Below are 24,515 nucleotides of genomic sequence, written 5' to 3' on the forward strand. Positions count from 1 at the left end.
AGAATTTCGGTGAAGTTGACGGGTCCTACTCTGGTCAAATCCACTCGCCTCACCTCCACGTGGGGCCCCTGGGACCCTGGCCCGACTTGATCGGGACTGGGTGCGAAAGAGCGAGTGGTAAACATGAGAATTAATTCATATGTTTAGAAAGAATGACCCAAAAGTAAATTTAGTACCAAATTGACTTGAATTGGTAGAATGATACACAAGTCAAGTTGCAACCCTGTGAATCAAGGAATTCCAAGAGCTGGAGAGGTAGAATGATACTGATTTTACCACCTCCATTTTCACGATTTCTCATTGTTGACTAAGTCAATCCGCAAGTACAGTGACACCTAGGTTCTGGATGAGTGTATCTCTTTTCAATGTGAATTGTTAAGTTTGTTGTACATATTGTGAAATCTCTGTGTTCAGTTCTGTTGAAATCTCCACGTGAACGGCTTGAAATTTGCGAGTGCAGTGATCAGTGAGTTCTGGTGTTTCAATTCCTGAATTTTCTATTGTGTTTTCAATTTTATGGCTTTGTTATTGGCTCTGTAGCAGGCAAGTAATTTACATGCATTTAAGTGAACTATAATAACCTTACTGATAACTGCATAATAGATATTTAAAGTTGTCGTTATCATCACTAAATTATGGGATGCCTGAAGCGAGGACTAACCTACCGTATTAATTTTGTTTAAGTACAGTTGTCTGTAAGTTTTGTAGTAGAAATAAAAAATATTCTGTTGTAATAAATAAGGGTAGATATTACAAGAAGACAATGTCTGTTAAGAAACCGTCTGTGTATTTAATGGAAGGCAGCAGTGTCCTGATAATGGACCAAATCCACTTGAAAACGTGTGATGTATGAAACCAAAGCTTTGAAAAAAGACTGTATGGAGTTGAAAACAATCTATTTGAAAATTTCGGGTAATATGACAATCGTTGCTCCGAGAATATACGGAGAAATTAGTGGATAGCATGCCCAAAAAATGCCAGAATATAATAGATAACAATGGAGATTAGACAACATATTCGTAAGAACGAATCGTAGTTTGAAGATACACAAAATAATTGAAAGTGGTTTTATTTAATAATCTTCAACTGTTTGAAAATAATGGCGTGCACGCTTTCGTTAGACATACTATAAGCGGATGGTTTGTTGATACGAGAACTTTCTAGTTGCACCTCGCGTGCAACGGCCAATCGTTTTACGTGACACTTGAAAACTACAAATAAAGTTGGATTAGCAATGAACAATTAACACACTTCGCAAATGTCAAGACATTCTTGTCTCGGAGGGAAAATGTCAACACATTCTTGTTTCGTATGTTTTTAATTATTTGCCATAAACGAAGAAACAGAAAATACATTTCAATGGACTTTTGAAGCCTGCCATAATCGAATTCCGTCATTCAAAACTCGCTTAGACAGTTATTAAGTCCATTTGTGTTCAAAATATCTTTTTCTGTCCTTTTATTTAGTGAACAATGATCTTCGATTAACTATAGCCTGTTAAAAATGTTTAAATAAGTTCATCGAACAATAAAAATTAATGGACCCGTATTTATATTATATAATTCTTTCTAAATGGTTTGGTCGCGTCATCCCCTTTTCTCGACGCGCGTTTTAATCACGTGCGCCAATACGCTTGAAGATTGCGCACTAGAGCTGCGCAGAATCGTTATACAATCGTTTAAACAAACAACTCCAACCTTTGCACAACAAGTTTTACAAGTTATCGCGAAATAACAAACTTCCGTTAACAGACGAACAACATGTAGAGTTTAATATTAGTTACCAATCTCAGAATTAAACTATTATTTTTTTTCCAATGGTGTAAATGTATAAATATAAAGTGGAGCATAGGAAAAGTTAGTTTCAAAAAGCAATTATACAATATATAATTAAAATTATAATAAGGTTCTTCTTTTAAATATACAACAAACGACACGATATTAAATTATGTAAAGTTGAGAAAATTAATCACAGTGGCTCTCAATGTTTGCTTCAAGCAGAAGATGCAACCATGAAAGCAAAAATACTTGTTCGAGTAGCATTATTTAGCCACGAATGATCTTTTATTGAAAATATTGTTACCTTGATGGAACAGGCTACAACCGGAAACAGTTCATTTCGAATCGATTGAAATCTTGTATGCATTAACATACTAAATCATCGGACGAAGTGTATGGAATAATTCTAAAAAATTATCAACATCCACATTCAAAGAAATTTATGAATAAAAAGTGACGTAAGATATACGTGGCAATGTTTATGCGCAGATTTGTTATTAGCATGGTATGACGCCGTGATTAGACCGGTACATTCGTAATCCAGTAAAAATATAGCGACTTTGACAACATTTTTTAGGGATTTTCCACGTGTAAAACAAAGGAAAAGATAAATATTTACTAAAATTACAATCAATCGACGATTTACACTTTCAAAAAGGACTTGAATCGAAATATTTGTGATCGTAGATCTTCAGTAATTGTACGAAAATGAAAAATTCTTGCGAGTATCGAGACTAGTGCGAAGATCGGGGTAACTATTGCAACGAAAAGACTGTAGTTATATTCCTACTACGTATAGTATAGTTATTGTCAACTACCTTACTGCATCTAAACCTGCAAACCTTCAATCTTATCTGGTGTTTTAATTATTAACCGAGGTTTGCTTAATTGAGTTCGAATAATTGAGATTCCAATCGATGAAATTGGAACGGAAACAGAAACTGGAAAGGTTATGTGCATTCTGTGAAAAATCCTTCAGCTTTTGGTACGCCTGTGTTAATTGTTAAATATGCGTTACACAAAAAACAGCAAATGCATGTTTCGTATTTAATCGACGTAAAATAATAAAATTGGAAAATAAAATAGTAAAATGGCGGCACATACATGAAGCTCAAGTTTACCATAATGATGAAACATTTTCTGCCGTTTGCAGCACCTGGTAATTCAATGGTATTTTCCACTATTGTAAAAACGCCTAACAAAAAACAGTGACAAGAAGTATGTGGTTGCAAAAATTATACCAGTTATAATGTCGTCTGTTAAGAATGTAAATTTCCAAGGTAACTAGTATTCACACATAGTATCACAAATTAATTACAATATAGACAGTTCTTTCAACTCTTCCCTCTACATTTTTCAAGCTACAAACACATTTTCTTATTATTAAACAACAACTATCTAAATTTACTATAGTACCCATAATTATTAGATCATTTTGTGAATCTTTGCGTATTTTTGTTCAAATAAATCGTATTTGTAGGAGGTACGTACAGATACGCAAAAATATTCATCATTCACAAAATGGCCATCTTCTTGTACAACGTTCTTCTAACACTAAATTAATTTATCCAAGCCATTCAAGATTATAATTTTGGGAACAATATCTCGACTTCGAAATAAATACTACTTAATAGTTTAGAAATTAATGTGTTAATTAACAATTAAAGCTTTATAAATTTATTAGTGTACGTTCGTGTATACTGAAGGTTAATCGATCCTATTAGCCATAATTTACACGTGCTATGAATATTTGTAACCGGTTTATCACCGGATAAATACTAATTGTCGAGATTACGATCACTGTTTAACAAATTGTAGGTGGCAGTAAACAAAAAAACAATTAATATTGATAGATTTGTTCCATCTTCGACTATGATTTCAGCTACTAGATGGCCATTTCTTCGTCCTGGGTTCCACGTAATTTATAATTGTTAATTATACTGTACCTGCAAAATTATTTTTAAAACAGAGACCAAATATGTTGTGTTAACCTTAAGCAATGCGACTGACATGATCTGGAACTTCATAACTGTCAATTATCAGTGACCATAAAATTATTGTTCAATAGGGGACCATAATTTGTATGATTTTAGGTTTAAGCAACGCGACTGAAATGATTTTTTCCATGCATATTTAACATTTGACCATACGTTTCTAACGGAATGTCTTCTAATAACAGACGCAACTTTCGCTGCAAGAACTTAGTATAATTCCAACCCTTCAGCCCAGAGGGTATGGAAACTGGTCCATTTAAATAATACCTCATGACGCCAATCAAAACATGCCATGGAAATTACTGCTGTCGCGATTGAAAGATAGCATGTGGATTTTCATCTGCCTAGTGCTTATTATGAAAATTCGTGATTGCATTCGTGGAAAGTACTTACATAGCATTGAGTTGAAGAGAAATGAAACTTCTGCAAAAGCAACGAGTTCTACTTTTGCTATAGAAGTTCGATTTCATTCTGTTTGCACACATGTTTATTTATCTAAACTTTCCGAGGAATCGATTTATGTAATCGGAAATGCCACGAACGTATGAGATCTCATGGCATACAACGTGATACGGAATAAACAACGTTCGAGATATTTCATTGATTAAAACGAGAAATCTGAAACGAAATCTTAAATACTTGGGAAAGTAAACAAAGATACTGGATTCTAATAAGTTCTCCATTTTATCAATATACGATTACGTGGCGCCACCACTCGGATGACGTTGAAAGCATAATTGACTGTGGAATTTTTTTCTCTATGTTTTGTACGAGATCCTTTTACGTGATAAATGTGTTTTTCGATTTAATTGACGCGATGAATCCTATAAACACAGGAAAAATTTAACGAAGATTCATGAGATTTTTTACAAACTAAACAGGAATTAATATTTATACTAAACACAGTCCGTTCAAGTTGATTCCAAAGAACTTGAAAAATCGTGAATGTGAGTTTGTTTCTTTGAGTTTAAGCAAACAGTTCATAAAAAAACGCCAATTTTATCTCGATATCGTCTCTGCGCAGGCGCAGTTGCATTTCACAGTTTTCCCGCTGGCGGCGTCAGTAGCAGGATGAACAACTTTCAGCCCATTGTACCTGGATTCGTTGGAAAACATTGCACGCGTACATTTGACTAATCTTCGAGTCCATTGACGATGCTCCTTAAGAAATCACAAACGTTCCATCCTGTTTTTTGTCCTGACAAGCGGTTTCTTGACCCCGTAACCGGGCCAAGAATAAGATAAAGCCCGATATCATTCTACTACGAACAATAGCATGTTCGGAAGTTAGCTCGCGCGCAATGTCCACAACAGTATCACGAACATTGACGACAGATTTTCTTCCGACCGCTTCTCAAAAGATTAGTTGAACGTTTGTGTTGTGCTATTGTATAAGATCGTTGACTGTTGATTTACCAACGTTCAATGCCACAACAATTTCTCTCGACGTCATTCCATTATCCGACCTTTCACATAATTGAATATTCGTATGACACAGCGTTTCGACGAACCAACGATACGGTATCTGTCTGGTAATTAACAATGAGACGAAACAGTAAATAAACGAATCACGCATAATGAATGAAGGTCAGCGCGTGTATACAAAGTAACTGTTTGTGTCAAAAATATCAGTTTTACATTGAACGTCAGTAAACGTATATACTCTTATTATCCATAGAAATTCTTGATATCGTTTTGGAAAAGTAATATACAGGGTGTTTTAAAGTAACATATTTAATGGGAGAGACTAGAAGATGTCTAAGGGATTATTATTTTAAAATAATGATGTAACTAATGTCTTTAGGAGAATAAATAAATTTAACTATCTTCTTCTACTTTATCTACGGAACAGCTAATTTCTAGAAATAGCGCCAAGTGCGTGAGAATGAAACGTTCTAGCATTGCAAGGATTTGTTCCACGGGCGATTCGCCAAGTAGGTCGAACTATTCAAGTTTAACTAGCGACCGAATACCGAAAAGTACTACGGAACCTCGTAGTTTCTGGCATATTCGCTTCGTCTTCTCTATCCGAATATCGGGGACGAATCTAAAGGCCCACTTAGAAAAGGGAGGGACGGAGAGTATGCAAAACTATATTTTTGAACCTTGGCTTGCACAATTCGACATTTGTTTGTAATTTATTTATTAATTTTGTACTTAAATAATTAAATCATAGAGTAAAATCAACAAGAAATATATGTTTCTAAGATTTCGCCTCTCCCTCGCATCCGCCATTTTTAGAAGTCAAGTGCAACCACGATCGATGAATGAAAAACGTGAATCAGAGAAACATACATCCTCGATTAATGTTTATTATTGTCACATTGTTTTAATGTATTCGTTTTCAGCTAGAAATACTCGGAAATCGCAGTATATTTTCCGGTTCGATAAATTATTCAGATCTTCTGACACTTCCTGCGCGAGTAACGCGATTGAGTCTCGTCGTTTCTCCGCTGGCGGCGCTAGCGACGTGGAGGGAACTATTTTTTGGCCAATTGCCACCAAAACTCGTAACAAGGCCCAATTTTTAGATTCGCGAAACTCGAATTCGAAACCTTGTTGACTCCTGGAACTCGAAACCTTCGAAATTTTTTGAATTTTTGAAGTTTTTCGTGGGTATCTTGGGAACATCTGAACTTCCCATTGCACGTTTCACGTTTCCCCCCGTTGACGTCGGAGCAAACGCGATAATTCGAACGTACGAGCAATACTCTTCAGAAAATCATAGATATCGTTCACTTTCTACAAACAAATGACGCGATTTCCCGCGTAGGATCCAGATAATGTGCGAACAAAACACGTTTCTCCGAGTGTCAATATGCATGCTCCCTTTCGCGACCCCGCGACACTGCGTCAGCGTATCCTCGAATTAATCGTAACCGTTAAATTACTAAGATCGAACTGGTGTTTTTCAGCGCATGATCAAACGCGTAACTTGTGCTCCACATATGTCGCACCGTAAATAAGTCGCTGTCGTTGTTTGATTAATTTTCAATCGTGTGTCGCAATTGACATGCGTGCTCGTTCGATTGCACAACGACGTCACGTTGTGAATGATATTTCCTTGTACTATGCCGCGACGTTATTAAGATGTGTACATCTTTGTTTACATAGTTAAAGCTTATAACAACGTACATTAAATCTATTTTATTCTCGTGTCAAAATTACTTTACTTTACTTTCAACGTTAAATACTTTGTGGTACATAGTCGTGCACAATTCAGTATAATTTTTTCTTTTGATACATGTTATATTTCATTTTTTCTTTTATCACGAGAACTTTATACAAAGAAACCTTTATTCTTCCTATTTTGTAATAATATTTATTTGCCTCCTATGACAAAATATTTTGCTGTTAATTTGAAGCAAATTGGCCATAAAAATTAATTTCTAGTATAAAGATTGTACTATATTCGATTAATATTGCAATATAATGATGTTTGTATGATTCAAATAATTATACACGTAAAATATACATAATAGATAATATATACATAATAGATTTTTATTTAACGCGTGCTAAATATATTACCAGACGTCGAATTCCAAACGATGTCTGAGGTGAATATAGATGTGGTTCTGCAAAGGAGTAAAACGTTGGCAAGACGTAAAGTTGACGATTGATATTAAGCAAATGACTAATTCGAACGATAAAATTCATTACAGAATTCGTAAACAAGCGATAATAATAGTGGGAGCGTGTGAATGTTATCAGATGGACTTTTCTGTTTAGGAGCAGAGTCCATTAAGTGCAAAGAAATAGATAAATTAAACTTGTTGAAGTTTGCAACATAAACTTATTAAAAATACGTACAAAAAATCGTTACGAATATATTTTGCATAGGTGTACGGGTACAACACGTGTCTATGCAATAATGTGTTTGCAATAATGATTTTCTTTTAAAACTTTTGGAGTGATCAACAGTTGGGATAATCGAGTCTCTGAAAACTGACGATTCAAACAATGGCGGATCAAACAACATTTCAAATAACGCGTTTTCCGATACGTGGTTCTGGCCACAAGTTTTAAATGCCCATTTATAATTGCAAATTTCCGCGATACGTCTTAGTGGAAATACGCAGAATTGTCTGTTTACGTGACATTATTTTTCATGTAAATTATAAGACCCTGTGCAACCAGGTATTTATATAAATATGCAACGACCGATCGTATATAAGTTATTTTTAGTACCTCGTTATTAAAGTAACGAGTACAGGTATGAGTAGTAAGAAAAATCATGAAATATTAAACGATAAAAGTAGCTTAGTCGTTATTTATATATAGTATCAACGAGCAGTTAACAATGAAATTGTGCTCAAAATTAAAAAATTGTATTCAAATGATTATATAAAAATTACAGTTACCAAACTGTGTATTCGTTAGTTGCATTTATTTATAACGGTTCTAGTCATCGATAGATAACGAAATTAATTGACTGTAAAGAAGTCGAGCTCTGACGTGTACAATAATAATTGCTTTTAATCGAGTTCGTATAATCTCTATATTGGACAGCAGGATATATTTTGTCAATAGAAACACCGTTTGGAAAAAAGAAAAACAGTAACTCCCCTTGTCATTAGCAGATAACGGAATTAATTGTCTGTAAAGAAGTCGAGCTCTGACGTGTTGCTTTTAATCGAATTCGTATAATTTCTATATTGGATAGCAGGATAACAATATATTCTGCCAACAAATACACCCCTTGGACGAAGAAAATAACAAGAAAAACAATACTCCCCTTGTCCTCGGGCAGATAACGCTATTAATTGGCTGTGAAAGAGGATTCGATGTACAATTGCACTGGAAATATAATAAAAGAGATTTTAATTAAACAGAGCTAGTCGTTTTCCGTCAACGTTACAAATCTTCCTTTTTGGATGAAAAAAGAATTTAGAAAATTATATTGTATTCGTTGATGAAGTATAATAAAATTAATACTTGGTTCCTTTGTGGTACCCATCTGTTTTGTTATAAAATTATATTATATTTGGTGGTGCCTATCTGATTAATTATGGATTATTGCATACGATTTCATATGCTGTTCTTCTGGATTGATGAACCCTGGAACTCCAACTATACTCGACTATTGATTGAAATTCTCCAATTATTCTATAACATTCTATTATATTTTGAATGGGCACTAGAAAGGAAATGGCAAAGGCGTCAGCTAATAGTTGGGTGTGTTTCGACTTCCAGGGTTCGTCAAACGAGAAAAATAGCGTATCTTTTGTATAAAATATAATATAATTTTCTTTCTAGTACCCATCTGTTTTATCATGAAATTATATTGTATAAAATGCTTTAAAATTGTATTATACAAAATATAAAATATAACAGAATATTATTGGAGTACCAGGGTTCGTCAATTCAGAAGAATAACGTATCGTCTGAAATCTTTATTTATACTTACTCAGATGGACGCCATAAAATGTAATATAATTTTACAATAAAACGGATGGATACCAGAAATGAAATGGCAAAGACGTCAGCTAATAGTTGGGTGTGTTTCGACTTCCAGGGTTCGTCAAACGAGAAAAATAGCGTATCTTTTGTATAAAATATAATATAATTTTCTTTCTAGTACCCATCTGTTTTATCATGAAATTATATTGTATAAAATGCTTTAAAATTGTATTATACAAAATATAAAATATAACAGAATATTATTGGAGTACCAGGGTTCGTCAATTCAGAAGAATAACGTATCGTCTGAAATCTTTATTTATACTTACTCAGATGGACGCCATAAAATGTAATATAATTTTACAATAAAACGGATGGATACCAGAAATGAAATGGCAAAGACGTCAGCTAATAGTTGGGTGTGTTTCGACTTCCAGGGTTCGTCAAACGAGAAAAATAGCGTATCTTTTGTATAAAATATAATATAATTTTCTTTCTAGTACCCATCTGTTTTATCATGAAATTATATTGTATAAAATGCTTTAAAATTGTATTATACAAAATATAAAATATAACAGAATATTATTGGAGTACCAGGGTTCGTCAATTCAGAAGAATAGCGTACCGTCTGAAATCTTTATTTATACTTACTCAGATGGACGCCATAAAATGTAATATAATTTTGTAATAAAACAGATGGTCATCAGAAAGTAAAAGGCAAAGGGGTCAGCCAATAGTTAAGGGTTAGTAGATCCATAAGAATAGCGTATCGTTTGAAATCTATGAGCAGAGAAATCGCAAGAAAGCTTGTTAGAGGAACGAGTATGAATGGTACTGGCAACGGATGAATTCCCCAACGAGGCGGACGTTTTATCCGGGGTGAAGATCGACCCGGAACGACCTCGTCCGGTCAAAGAGAGAGACGGGCAGATGATCGAGTCATCAGTAAGAGCGTCAAGCAGGACCGCGCTATCTAGAATCACTTGTTGCCCGATAGAGTTCGTCTTCGTATATAGTTGCAGTTAGAAAGCGAGGATCAGCCAGAAGCGCAGTCGAAGTGGCACGAATACGATCCTCGGGTCTAATATAAACCGGCCAAGGTGCCTAAAATCAGTAGCCAGTTCAACGTATTCGCGTACCAGTCATCCTGATTCGAGCGACCACGCCAACCGTGAGTAGCCTCTGTCTTTCTCCTCCGTCGTGCTCGTATCTCGATTAGATCCTTTTTTTTTCTCCTTAATTAATCTGCTTTGTCGTGGCGATCCCCGATGACTGTAACGTCGAACAGAGACATCTTCGAATTCGCGATAAGTCGTTACGTAGAATTACGGAGTCATTGATTCGAAACGTGCTCGTCTTTCAGCCGTAATCTCAAACGCCTCGTTTATAATACCGATAGCTTATTGGTAACTTATTTTTCTTGCTTTGGGCAGATTGTGGTAGACTTAATTTTTCTTTGTGTTCAAATCTCCAAACGTTTTTATTGCTAAGTTTATATCACTGATAGTTTATTGGTAACTCATGGACCAAACTGATCTGGTCTCACTTGGCTGGAGGAATATTTTTTATTTTTGCTTTGGGCAGAGATACCAAATTTTGATAAACTTAATTTTTCTTTGCGTTAAAGTTTATATTATTGATAGTTTATTGGTAACTCATGGACCCAACTAATCTGATCTCACTTGGCTGGAGGACTATTTTTCATTTTTGCTTTGAATAGATATCCCGAAATTCTGGTAAACTTAATTTTCTACATTCGGTGGTTGAACAAACGAATTTACCAATGAGATGAGTGACGTAATATTGTCGTTTGTGCTACGAGAATTTCGTAGAAGGGGACTCATGGTCGGTCGGATCAGGGGTCGGCAACCTCTTTTCTGACAGGGACCAGTGGCCATAGCGGGTGGATGGCCACATTTATATAATTAATAAGCTTCTGTTCTTGCAACCACCACCACCGCGAGTCCTTGCATCGCAGAAATCTCCCTCAAATGTATTTTATGTTACATAAAACCGTGGATCAACAGAGTAGAAAAAGTTTTCTTTCATTTCTGAACGGCTTCCAAACATTTATATGGCGGAATACCGATAGAAACTATCAGAAGTGTTTACGTCAAGTCTAATATAAACACAAGAATTATTTTATTTAATCGTTGCGATTTAAATACTGCACATCGCGTAATGATAAAATGACAAACGAGTATGCGACTATAGGTTTTGCAATAGGTGTAAAGTGACCTAGATTCTGATGGTTATTTTTAAAAGACGTCGAAGCAACTGTTGATAACGGAGATACTACGCTGCGATTTTTTAAATGAATGAAAATTTTATCTTTGGATGCAATCGCTGCTACGTAAATTACAATTATTCGTGACAAAATCAAAGTTATAAACTACGATATGTCCCTGTCGTGGTAAATTTAAAAATTATCACCGAACTGTACCGAAGCTTTTGCAAAAATACACGCATTAGCTAGTGCTAAATAATTTTATAGTAGTTTTCGTTCCTGTTGTTTAAATTTATTACTTTTGGTGTAAAACTCGGAGTGTTAATCGTCTCTGTTATTGTTAATTTAGTTTTTTCGTATCGAAGTCATTTAAAAGACCGTCGCCGACAGTTTTATTCTTTCGTATCAAATTTCAAATCAAATATTCCCGCCAAAAGTGTAGTAATCGCAGTTATCGAACAAGCAGAGCCATGTGTAGTTCCATGCTGCACGTAATAGATGACGTATTCGTCGCACTGAATGATTTCGTTATTACGCAACGAAGACAATTTTCGAAAAAACAAGGTCGAATCAGAAACTTTCGTTTTTGATTTAATTTATAATATCGTTAATTTAAATGCCCATTTTAATAGGGTACATTACGAAATTCTCATTGATTGTTTCTAAGAGTAAATTATTATTAACTTACTTCGATATAAATACAATAATTCTATAAAACTTGTCGATTCGATATAATTTTTATTTTCTTCGTGGTCTACTGTTTCACAGAACAATTCAGTTGAAACTAGTAATTAATAGCACAAGTTACATAATTTTGAATACCAATAGTAATCACATAATTCGTGGAACAGTTATATAATAATAGTGACTGAAAGAGTAATATAGATTTCATTATTTTATCGTGGAAACGTACAGTAATAGTCCAAATAGTATATTTTAAACTGTCCCCCTTATTAAAAATAACACGATGAGCATCCACAGATACACTACAACCTGTTCGTTGCGAAATGATAAATAAGAAGTATAATATATGTGCAAGCTAAAAGCCTTGAGTTAATAAATGTTTACAATGTACGCTTCTTAGTTCCCACCAAAGATATTTCGATTTCTGCAATCCCAAATGTTTGAATTTTTTAATTCTTCGAAATATTCTGCTCGAAATAGTTATATAATCGTTAAGCTTTATTATTCTTTTCTAAACGAAACAGGGAAGAAAATTGTCTCATAAAATGCTCACATTTTTTAAATTCAATGCCGTTTCAAGGTCATAGTTTTACGAGGTCTTTGAACTTACCTCGACGTTTGTTACGACACAATGAAGTAAAAATTAACAAAATCAAGACGACCTTAATTTTTGATGGAAAAAATTATTCTTTAGAAATTTTTAACATTGCAATTTGTAATCGATATAAACTTATTTTTTACAGAATTTCTTATCTCGAATCTTGATCGAAAATATCGTACCGCCTAATTAATTCTATCGTTAAACGTAATCGTTCGAGCAGGTGGAAATCGATTGGTGTCGGTTGCGATAAGCAAGAAAAAGGATACCGGTAATTTAACCGACTTTTCAAGTTTCTCGTTACGAAGCTTTTGTTGTGCAAGGTCTTATGTTCTCGCTCAAAGAGACCACGCGTTATCGATATATTCATTTTTTGTTCAGTTATAGGATATAAAGGTTATAATAACAATTTCATTGCAACGTTATGAGTCGTGGTACTTCATGGTCATCCCGCGATCTGGCGACTTTGGGCATAACAGGCCACTCCTTTCCAAAATAAATTAAATATTAAAAAGTCTCGCGGTCCTTGTATCGAGATTAATATGGGATTATGGTTTCCACGAAGGAAGAAAAAACATCACTTTTTTTTCTAAAATGAATATTTATAGTGAAAAATACCATTCTTCTGGTCATCTTCTTCTGGTAAATCTTGTCATTTTTCATTTCTTGTTTATATAAACAGTAGAATATGCGAAGTTAAATACGTGGAATACACTTTTATACATCATTCCCTTTCACGTTGTCACAAATTCGAGACCTACATTGTGACAACATGAAAGGGAGAATTGTGTCAGTCCAAAAGAGAATACCAACACCAGAATCACTAAGTGGTTGAAACAGATTTCTGGAAAAACGTAAAACAAGCCTGTTTATAGTTCAGAAGTGACATTCAAACACTAATTCAGGGCCAGTTAATTTCTATATCAGTATTCAACTCTTGTGCCAGTTACAGTTCATTAATATTCGACTGTTATATCAGTGCTACTTCGATACCAGCTCCAAATTCTATTTATTCTATTACTATATTCAGTGAGACACCATGTATAGTGCATGGAACAAATGTAGCGATCTCGTAAGAATCACAAGCATAGTTGGGGGTTAGGTTAACAGTAAAATTTTGAAGATTTGATATAAACAGTCCTCAGAAGCTACTTCAAAAAAGAGGTTCCAATATTACCATAATATTTCAAAATTTTTTTACGAAAGTATTTTCGTTCAATTTTTTCTCTGGTACATTGTACATTTAGAAATAATCGAATTAAACGGGCCATTAAAATGAGTATTACACTTCAACTTAGAAGCAATTTGTTGGTTATAGTTAATAGTTGGCCATTCATTCGCTGACTCGTTCATCGCAGGGAACAAAATTGCTGCGCACAAACTATCATTAGTCCATTTAAAGCGATTTCAATCATAAAGGAAATTGCAGCCCCGACCGCTCCAATCGAAGCTTTCATTTTCTTTGTCGCTGTCAGCTGATACGCACGAATCCATATCGTGTTCATTAAGACTATATTCAGACGTCTCTAAACAGAAATGCAACAGCCGCAGGCAACGTACAACAATTTTTAAGCTTTCACAAACGTTCATCTCCAGAAAACAAACAAGGCAATCTCAATTTTCTCTTTCTAAATAATTTTTATTTCATGGTTCTTCCATTCCACAAATATCTTGCACTTATTATTATACAAATTATACTTTAATAAAATATTACTATTTTCCGGCAGTTTAAAATTACAAGTCAAAAATTAAAGGATTTAAAATCACCGATACATTTTTGTATTCTTGCAAAATACGTTGAGATTTCAGAAATTGGCCAAAACCGCTCCAAAAATTTAGAAAAGCCTTATTTAAAAAAAAAATTCCCCAGTATGTCAAACCGTTTGAAACACGTACGATTAAAAATAAAGGCTATTCGATAAAATATCAGAGGTTTGCAAATGTGATATAATTTTGCTTTTCTAATTAAAATAAATGAAGTGTTTCGATATTTTTTAAATATGAAATTCCGTATTTCTCGCAAGAAAATCTGGTTTCGATAACTGGAGTTCCACTGTATGGTTGAAAACGAGCTACAACTATAACTATAACTATATTATAGATGGGCTATCGTTTTGTCCCGCGCTGTAGAAGTGCAATCTGTTCGGAGCAGACGCAAGAAACGGTAAACGCCAGCCGGTCGAGCGAGCACGTGATACACGCGTGCTGGATAAGCATTCCAAACAATCTTCCTGTGGCCTGCCATCCCCCACTCCCCGTTGCAAAGAAGTAGGGTCGTTGGTTTTACCATTCTGCTCCCACTACCCGTGTATTCGCTTTTTGCTACGTGACGGTTTCTCACGACGTAACAGGCGGACCGGCAACAGCGATAATATTCCTTTTCGCTTATTTATTCTCCGTGTGTATCGGCCAGCCTGGATATGCGCATTAATTAAACGACAGTATTTTTAGAACTTGTCATGCCCCCACCGAATGAATTTTTCTCGTTCGTTCGTCCTCCCAACAGAAACAAATCATTATTTCAAATCCTTTCTACGCGTTAATTAACGGATGCTCTCCGTGCAAGAATCTGGATAACTCCGTTTAATTGGAGCGAGGATCTACGTTTCTAAATATCTTTTTTTTTAATTAAAACGCCAAAACACAAAAATGTACCGGTGATTTTGAATCGTTTAATTTTTGACTGCAGGAAAATAGTAATATTTTATTAAAGTGGAATTTGTATAATAATATTGATACGTCTAGAGAAAGAATTATATATTGTCCTTAAAAATTCCTCGATACTATTGCAAAATTCCGGTTAGTTAGGTTAGGTTACGTTAGGCCTACGGTAGGAAGAATTTCTGTGATCGTCAAAGAAAATTCCTCGGTGTTATTGCGAAATTGCGATGTTCTCAGTTACCGAACTAGGATTCGAGCAGTTCTAACCGAATTATTACGAATAGCGATAGATTCGAACTACTCAAAAACAACTACTCCAATCTAACAAGAAAACATTGTAGGCTATAATATTGTAAGATAGTTTTATCTAAATTTGGGGTTATTTTGGACTTAAGTAATCAAGTAAACTACTACTAAACATAAAAAATTATCAATCTGTGTAGATCTCAACTTTGTATCCTGAAAATTACATATTTAAATAAATTTTACTATTGGCAAAGAGGTGCTTTTTTTAAATGTTTCTTTACTAGTGTACCGATACGTAGTTTACGATGTTTAGTATAAATTATTAGGGTAATAAAACGTAACCCTCAACCCTAGAATCGATCGTCCATCGTCTACAGAACATTATCGGTTCTATTGTTGGCACGCATGGGCGCAGGCATTGTCGTTCCGGGAGCGGCGCATGCGCATCGCGGATAATATTCCGGAGGGGCAGGTTTCACCGGGAGAAGTCGAATTCGGGTGGTGGATAGTGCAGGAAGTACGTCCAGCCTGTGAGTGTTCCCTGTGCATCTTTTCCAAAACGACGTTTCGTTTATTGTTCGTCGTAAATTTCTCTTAAAAATTGCATTCTGTCGTTGGAAATTTATCGTCAGAGAACGGAGGACGCGTAAGACAGTGTTTGATAATTGTTGGTCGCGTTATTGATCTCACGGAAGACGTGTTCCCTGCTCGTCGATTTTCCTGAAACTTGAGCCCGTTCGCGTAGGGCTCCAGCAGCCCCCGATCACTCGATTTCCCGGCGGAAAAATGAGCGAGGACGTGTTGGGCTTCCTTTCCGAGAACTTGCGTGTCGAGCGCTTCAAAAAGTCGTACTTAGGTAAGAGACAGTCAACATCCATTGGCGTAGGCGCTTCACCAAACTGAATTCTTATGGTAGACATTTTGAAGTCATAGTTAATTTCCTTGCATAGCAATATATTTTTACAATTTGAAATAATTTATGTTATCGTGTCAGTAATGTAAAGAGGTAAATTACTTTGGAAATAAGGGCTTGTTGAAATACACAAATATCCTAATCCCTAAAAATTAACCAAACTGAATTCTTATGGTAGACATTTTGAAGTCATAGTTAATTTCCTTGCATAGCAATATATTTTTACAATTTGAAATAATTTATGTTATCGTGTCAGTAATGTAAAGAAGTAAATTACTTTGGAAATAAGGGCTTGTTGAAATACACAAATATCCTAATCCCTAAAAATTAACCAAACTGAATTCTTACGGTAGACGTTTTGAAAAGTGATAGTTGTGGGGTGCAAATGTTTTTTTTTTAATTTTAATCCGTTAATTACCATTTGGTAATGGATATTTTCGCTGGTGTCGAGATCAAAAATGAAATTACGCGAATAAAATCTGCTCGATTCTGCGTAAAATGATTTTAACTTATGTTATACATTATGTTATAATTCACGTTCGTTCTTAAATACGAGTATCCGTGTATAATGATTAATTTTCATTATAGATACGCTCAAAAATAGCTTTCTTATCACCGATTTATAAAATTCGAGGAACGCGTGGCCAGTTCACGAAATGCGAGGTCGCCTAGGGGTTAATTTGATAGGAGTTTAGTTTTTTATTCGAGCATTAAATCTCTTAACTTATCTCACAGCTCATTTATTCTGTCCTAGTACAGTATACGATAATTTAATGAACGACGAAGGCGTTAAAAAAATTTCAATTAATTTTTACCAAAATCGAATAACAGAGTTTTACAGTGATGCAACAAATAAAGATGATTCTTCAAATATTTTGTTTAATACTTGAATATGTACTTACTTTGAATTCTAAATAATGATTTTAAGGAATTCTCGAAATTATCTAGCTACATTTTTAAATTTTAAAATAAATTTTATATCAGAAACCAAACCAAACAAATATGGCCACTAAAACCCCCAAAGGGGGCATGCAATTTGGAACAAAATAAATATTAATGATTGATTATTATATAGTTGAAAACAAATTTGGAAATAACGTGAAATTTACAGCATTAAAAAAAAAATGTTCAATCAATAATTCAATCAATAATCTTTTCATTGGTAATGTTATTAATTGTAAAGTAAACGTTGGGAAATAATATGAATAGAAAATATGCAGGCTTTCTAAATCAGTCATGCTATCACAGAAAGTGGACTTTCATTGGATGGCAGGAATCGATATAATCTAACTATAATACATTGTACGAATTGAATAATCTTTGATTCCTTTTGAATGTAAAAATATTACTAAATCTCAATTCAATGTTGGAACTTCTAAATCGTTTTCATTGTAATGAAAATACATAGTAGAATTGATATAACGAGGGTATAGTAAAGTTACAACAAAAACATTTTAATAGCCTTTACTTCGACATCGTTCAAATATGTTGACAGAGTTCGTGTCAACGAAAAGTACGAAAATTAGTATGTTTTCGCAAATACACGCCAGAATGTTAATTTCTGTGTTCACAATAATTATGCAATAGAACGAGAAGGTCAAAGTGGCAAATTTTTTTATGTGCATAAATTCAGACGTGTTTACTGCGTTGTTATGAAAAAATTATTCTTTCAGTTTAAAATTGCAGCTGAATTTTGTGTTCCCCTTGGAAATTTCAAAATTCCTCTTCTCAATTAAAAATGTTTAATGTACATCCAAAGGTTTTTTGATTCAATAAATTTGAAAGGTCCAAAGTAATAATATTAAAAAACAATTATGCAACTAATCTCGTCCATATATCGTTTATAAATAGCGATCGTTATTATTCTCCTTGGTTTGAAATCATGAATGCAATTGTGACGTCATTGTTGCAGCTTTCGTACGGAGTACTCGCATAATTTACTCATCCAATACGTATTTAAAAAGAGGTTCAATTGACTTATCACCCTTTCGCTTGTAATTGTTCTCGTTTCGCTGATTCTTTGCGACTATGACACAATTTCTATTTCTATTTCGGTGTAGAAAGAACGAACAGTAATATTTTCAAATGTCTAATTTAGTTTGATTACGTAACGTATAATTGCTCAAAGAAAAGTGTGAAAAAATGTTGAAAACTAGAAATAGTTTTAGCGCCAGTTTGTATTTGCTTGACAATACACGCCTACTTTTTGTCTGTTAGTTACAATTATGACAAATGATGTTAACCATAAATAACTGTGCATATTAAATCGATAAAATTACTATATTGGGTATCTTATGACTATACTGGATTTTCTAATGGTTTTGCTATATTAATTTCATTAAAATTGTTTATTATTAACAGTTTATGCAAAATAATGTTCCCTCTACTAATTAAACAATTGTTCTAGTAAAATAACCAATAAATATTGCTGCAACATAATTAATATTTAAATGTATACAAGTACAAAATTGCACAGTTAAATAACCTCCAATTTTAAATGGATCAAACATCAATAATAGAATATAGTAACGATATTGTTTTTCTGTATGAATTGAAATAAGACAAAAATGACAATCCAAATATAAAAACAGTAATAAAATATAGTAAAATTGCTTATTATTATTAATTTATATTAGAGAAACATGACAGTGTTAAATATTTCTTTCTTTCTGATTTGTTGAAAGATGTTCCAATTCTTCGTTGAGATATAACGAGATAAATAAATGTCGATTTGTTGATATCGATTTAACGTTGAGTTTGCGCGTTTGTCTAACTAATATGCTCTTGTTTTGTACCCTTATAAGAACGAGAACTGCGCAGGACAGAAATGTCCAGTGAAAGCAGTGGAATAGTACTGGAATGGTTGGGAGGGTACGATAAGCCAGTAAATACGGTTAAAAGGGATTTATAGGGTGCAACTAGAAACACGGGGGTCTCTTTCTTGAACCAGGTATATTTATAGAGTTTCTCGTGTCCCTAAGTTTCTTAGCTCACAGGGAGGGACGCTATATTTACATCTATCTTTTACTTATACTCGAGGATTCGAAGAATTCATTGAAGAAATCGAAATACGTTTATCTAGGAATATTTAAAATTCAAACATTGAAAATATGAATCGAGCATTTATTATTAAATGTAAGTTATGAAGAAATCTTAAAAATTTTGGTTAATTACGAAAACGAGTCGAATAACGATTGTTTTGTTTGGAAAATAGACGATTCTTTTGAGGTTGGAGCGACAGACGAGTACAGCTCCATCTACATTGCGAACCTCCTATTTAGGTTGAATCCTAAAAGAACATGAAATACATTTTTAACACTAGAACTATCAAAGCAGTCAAAATGATTTGTAATTTCTAATGAAATTTGTAAAAAATTTACTCGACTGAATTTTAGTCTGAATTTTATCTATTGTTTTAATTTCTTTAGTAGAAATGAATACACTATAGTTGTCGATAGTTCTAGTGTTAAAAGATAACGAGTTGGGAAGGAGGGTGAAATATATTAAATCTTCCATAAAATAAAAAAAATGTCCAAAAGAATTGTTATTCGGACGACACAGAACACTTTTCAGAAGATAACAAGCGCTCGGTATAATTTTGTTTATGTGAACGTACCGAGTGGCCTTCAGAATATAATTCCCACCGAGTCGAAACATTTTCACAAACAAGTGAACTTAACACGCAAACACGTTAAAGAAAATAAACCGATAACAGGAATTATGTTCTCGGCGAAAAATATTTCCAAGAGTTGGGTTTCCCGTGGAGGGTTGAAAGGGTACAGTTGGCAGGCCTGTAGCCAGGGCGTAGCGGCCCCTGAACGCTGCTTGTTTGCTCGCACCGAGGAATATTCTCACGGACTATGAGCTTGAGGCCTGTTCTAAATTCTATAGAAAAGGCTGCACAACGGAACGTTCGAGACGGAACGACAGAGAGAGACGGGAGTATCGCGAGAGAGAGGGACGAACGAAAGACAACGATGGAAAGAGAGAGAGCAGAGATTCGCTTAGGCTCTGTGGCCACGGTGCTCGCGCGTTCAGTCGTCCCTGCTCCCTCGAACGCGCCTCTTGGCTCGCCTCTGCGTAGTTTTCGCAACTTTAGCGTATCCGCGAGTAAAAAATTTCTCGTTTGCACCTGCTTCACCAGGTGGTCGTGCACACGCGAGGAGTTTCCGTTCGCGGCCGCGAGTTAACGAGCGAAAAGAAATCGAGTACGTTTCGAGAATCAGCCAAAGAGGGGATTCGGGAGTCGAAATCGTTTTGAAGTTACTTGATGTTTCGGTAGTATACGGAATTACCGTTTCACCGTGTACAACGCAGCTGTTTAGCTTTTCGATAGAGAATGTTTCTTCTCGCGCCGGTCGACAACAATCGCTGGGCCTACACGATGCACGGTTTGGAGAAACCTATGGATCATGTGTCCGGTAATTTGAACATTTATTCATCCTCTTTTTCTTTAAATAAAAACAATACAATAACGAGTGTTTAAACCGATTTAAGTTAGGATCGTGTTCTCGAGGCTATGGTACACCCGGCCATAGTGATTCTCGGTCCGTCTAGGAGAAAGTCACGAGCTCCGATACCAAACATGACGCCCGCCCGAATGAGATGGAGGCCTTGATTGGTGCTGGAGCTCTGGTGACTTATTTCTGCAAGGACGACACTGTGGCCAGGTGTTTGGTAAATTATAGCAATTCCGTCAGAGAGGGTTTTTGTTTACTGATCAAAATGCCATTTTTAGGTGTGTTGATTGGTAAACAAATAGAATTAGGTTTGATTGTTATTTGGGTTGCTCAAGTTTGCCACGTGGGCAGAATTCTATTAGTTACAAAAGTAGGAAGAAAGGATAGGGTTTTCGATACTTGAATATTCAGTTATTCGGTTTAGTGAAAGTTGGTACGACCCGCTATCAAGTAACGAGACCAGTTTTCTCGAATACGGGGTAGGTAGCGAGCTTATCATTACAGTGATTGAAAAATCGATCACGTGTTGCATATCTCTTATCGGCAACAATTCTCTGTATTATTATCGATCGAGATGGGTCCCCCGATAAAAATGATCCCAAACACGACTTCGGTTGCTGACATTCTAGTCTAGTTGAGATATCAGACGTTCGTTGATTATTCATAAATAAATTTCTGTCAATGCAAAATATGATAAAGACTTGATTAGGAAGGAAATGAGAGAATAATTTGCAAAAAGAAATACTTGTTTATTCGAGTAATCTTGACGGACAGTTGTCTGAAAATAATGCTCCATCAAAGAAGATAATTTATTATTCCAACAGCCTTTCGCCTTTGCGTTATTCCAACGCTGATGGTTGACTTACGAACCGATGTTTACTAATATGTTTCTGATGTTTCTGTCCAAAGTTATACACCGTGTGTTTGTGAACACGCCGTGTGACTTAATTAGCAATTAGTGGTTCAGTTATGATGAGGTCACACAGATCTTTCAAACGTTGCCCAATGTTTCTGTGTTAACTTAGTATTATCTCCATTTAGTAATTAAATTAAATAGTCTACTTTGGTTGATAACTACAATCGTTAATACCGTAATAATAATACTAAACAAAGTGTAGTTCTGATTAGACTTTACTGGTTATTTCACCAGATTATCAAGCTTGTATTTTGGAGCAAATTTTGTTTGCATGAAAATTGTTAGACACTTCGTAGGAAATGTACCGGTTCGTAATCTACGACTATACAGCAAGATTATATATCCAAGGCTATTAACGTTAAAGAGAATAAACAAAAAAATTTTCTGCAATGAACAATAAATTCTTTTTTGTATATAACTTAATTATCATAGTATTTTAAGGGTATAGTTCAATAACAATATATTCAAAGCACGTGCTAATAATAGTTGGACTGTAAAGTAGCTATTTCTAGAGAGCAAAAGAATTTGAGGAAAAAGTATGTGGCGAGAAATAAACTTATTCCTCGGGGGAAAAACAAGAATTTAGTGAAAAAGACTTCTCAAAATTTGTTATTGAATATTAGAAAAATTGTATTGTTATTATTATTACGTTCAGTCGTGTATACAATGGTAATTATATATTGCATTATATTATGTACAAAAGTATCGTTGAGACAGAATTAAAAGTTGTTGAAATTCCCAAGTAGTATACACATTCTAACGATAACTGAAACACGCAAATAAAGGAAATTTTTAATTGCTGCGTTTTATTAATTAATTTTCATTATCAGGTAATAAAGGACTTTCAGATAAACATCGACAAAAGTAAATCTCTCTATCTTTTCCTTTGTTTATTATTCTGATACTTCTAGTAGTCTTCCATTGTATATCCACGTGTTCTAAAACTACGCCAAATATCCGCCATCTTTGTATTTTTAAGTACACTGAAATCGACTCTAAATCCCTCTATCTTACATACGTATACTATAGTACAGAAGTTGGAATGTTTATAAACGAGATCACTACAAATTATCGAATATTTGTAAAAAAAAAAATAGAAAAAGTGAAAGAAGCTCCATTTTGTGAAGATGAGTAATATTACAAAGTTCAAAGGGACATTTTCAATTTAGAAAAACATTTCTTCAACGTTGCTTTATATTTGTATTTTAACTTGTTATTCCAGATGATTATTCTTGCATCGTGTTTTGCCAAAAAAATTCATTAAATTTTATACGCCAACGTTGATTTTTTCGCGAGCTTTCGTCGCCTTTTTGCAAACGCCACACATTATCGATCATGCTGCAAAGATTATTTACCCGATATCGTAACACGTGCCAATATTGTTTGAACAGAAAATGGAGGCGTGTTTACGTGAAATTGGTAACCTTTTAAAGACGGTCATCTTCTGTTTCCGAAGAGTCTAGAACGCGATCGTAAACGAACGATTGATTATTATGCAACGCGCATCGTGTGGAAACGACACAATGCATAATTCAAGGTCTGTTTGCGATTCTTTATAGGCGCTAGCTTCGCGCCGTACTTGGTATTACATAAACGAAAATATTCTTCCCTGCTGGAATTTGCAAACGTTCGTTTCGAATAAAATTAGATCGACGATAAACTTATTTTTCCGTGCCTCGATAAAGAACTTTCGTTCGTTCGATGCCTCGTAGGCTGTTTTATAACTAATATTTTCGCAAATTAAACAGCCTATATTTCACGTTGGAGAATAAAGAGCGACTGAACAAAATTTCATCCGAATTTGACAAAAATAGTAGGAGTTATAGGCAAATCACGAACACACAGACTCTGAATTTTACAGACGATCGCAGTAGTTGTAAATAGTTGACGATTGCACTATGCGTTCTAGATAATGCAAGTAATACGGGACCCGTCGCCTTTGATTAGTTTCAATGGTAAAATTGCTAACTGTCACTTATTTCTGCTGGAAACAATTTCACAGTTAAGGTCTTGGTTATCTAGAATACAGAGTTGCTATTCTAGTACTTCTAAAAATGTCGACTTGTTAGAAATAGAGCTTGGTACTGTTCGAATAATTTAAGATTTCACTTAGAATATTTGCCTGTTCGAATATTATCAGTCATCTTTGACTATTTTTTAGATTCGAAGTGAAAATAAAATAGTTGATTATTAATAGTACAGCGTTGGTTGAATAGATTTTTAGTTATTTTTAAATATTTTTAAATTACGGCTACGCAGTCCGATGCTATTTACAAAACGCGTGCTACGTAATATTACTATCTTTATCGTTACCTTATCGTTGTTTATATTCCGCTATCGCGTCGAACCAATGACACACAATGCTAACATTCTTATACGTTCGAACGTTGGAATTTTTCCATAATCTGATAAACTCTTCACTGTTTGTAAATTCCGAGACAATGCATTTGCAGACCTTAGACGATTCGTAATTTTCCAGCTAATCGTCGACGATGGAAACCGAGACGTTCTTTTCGATCCATCGATTCATTCAAATCTCGATTAATATTCAATTGGATATTTGCGTTTAATCGAAAACAGTTCCTCGTGCCATTTGACGTTTAATTTTAGCCACAGACGAATTTAAACGGCTCAA

General features: G+C 34.6%; 1 protein-coding gene across 5 annotated transcripts in view; it reads left to right on the top strand.

Moving 5' to 3' along the window:
- The first annotated feature begins 10,197 nt into the window (after nt 1-10,197).
- The window catches only part of LOC122400178 (peroxidase-like), a 28,383-nt gene continuing 14,065 nt past the window's right edge, over nt 10,198-24,515 (top strand). For 2 of the 5 annotated variants that reach the window (XM_043401492.1, XM_043401493.1), the window contains exon 1: nt 19,890-20,925. In XM_043401492.1, the coding sequence (XP_043257427.1) occupies nt 20,844-20,925 (82 nt within the window). In that variant the 5' untranslated portion in view covers nt 19,890-20,843. Of the gene's footprint in view, nt 10,347-15,396; nt 16,448-19,889; nt 20,926-24,515 lie in introns of those variants that run through there. The other 3 variants (XM_043401495.1, XM_043401497.1, XM_043401494.1) reach the window with 3 other exon arrangements.

Source organism: Colletes gigas, unplaced genomic scaffold, assembly GCF_013123115.1.
Source record: "Colletes gigas isolate AHSC1104 unplaced genomic scaffold, ASM1312311v1 Colletes_gigas_Sc00016, whole genome shotgun sequence".
In the NCBI taxonomy this organism is placed as follows: Eukaryota; Metazoa; Arthropoda; class Insecta; order Hymenoptera; family Colletidae; genus Colletes; species Colletes gigas.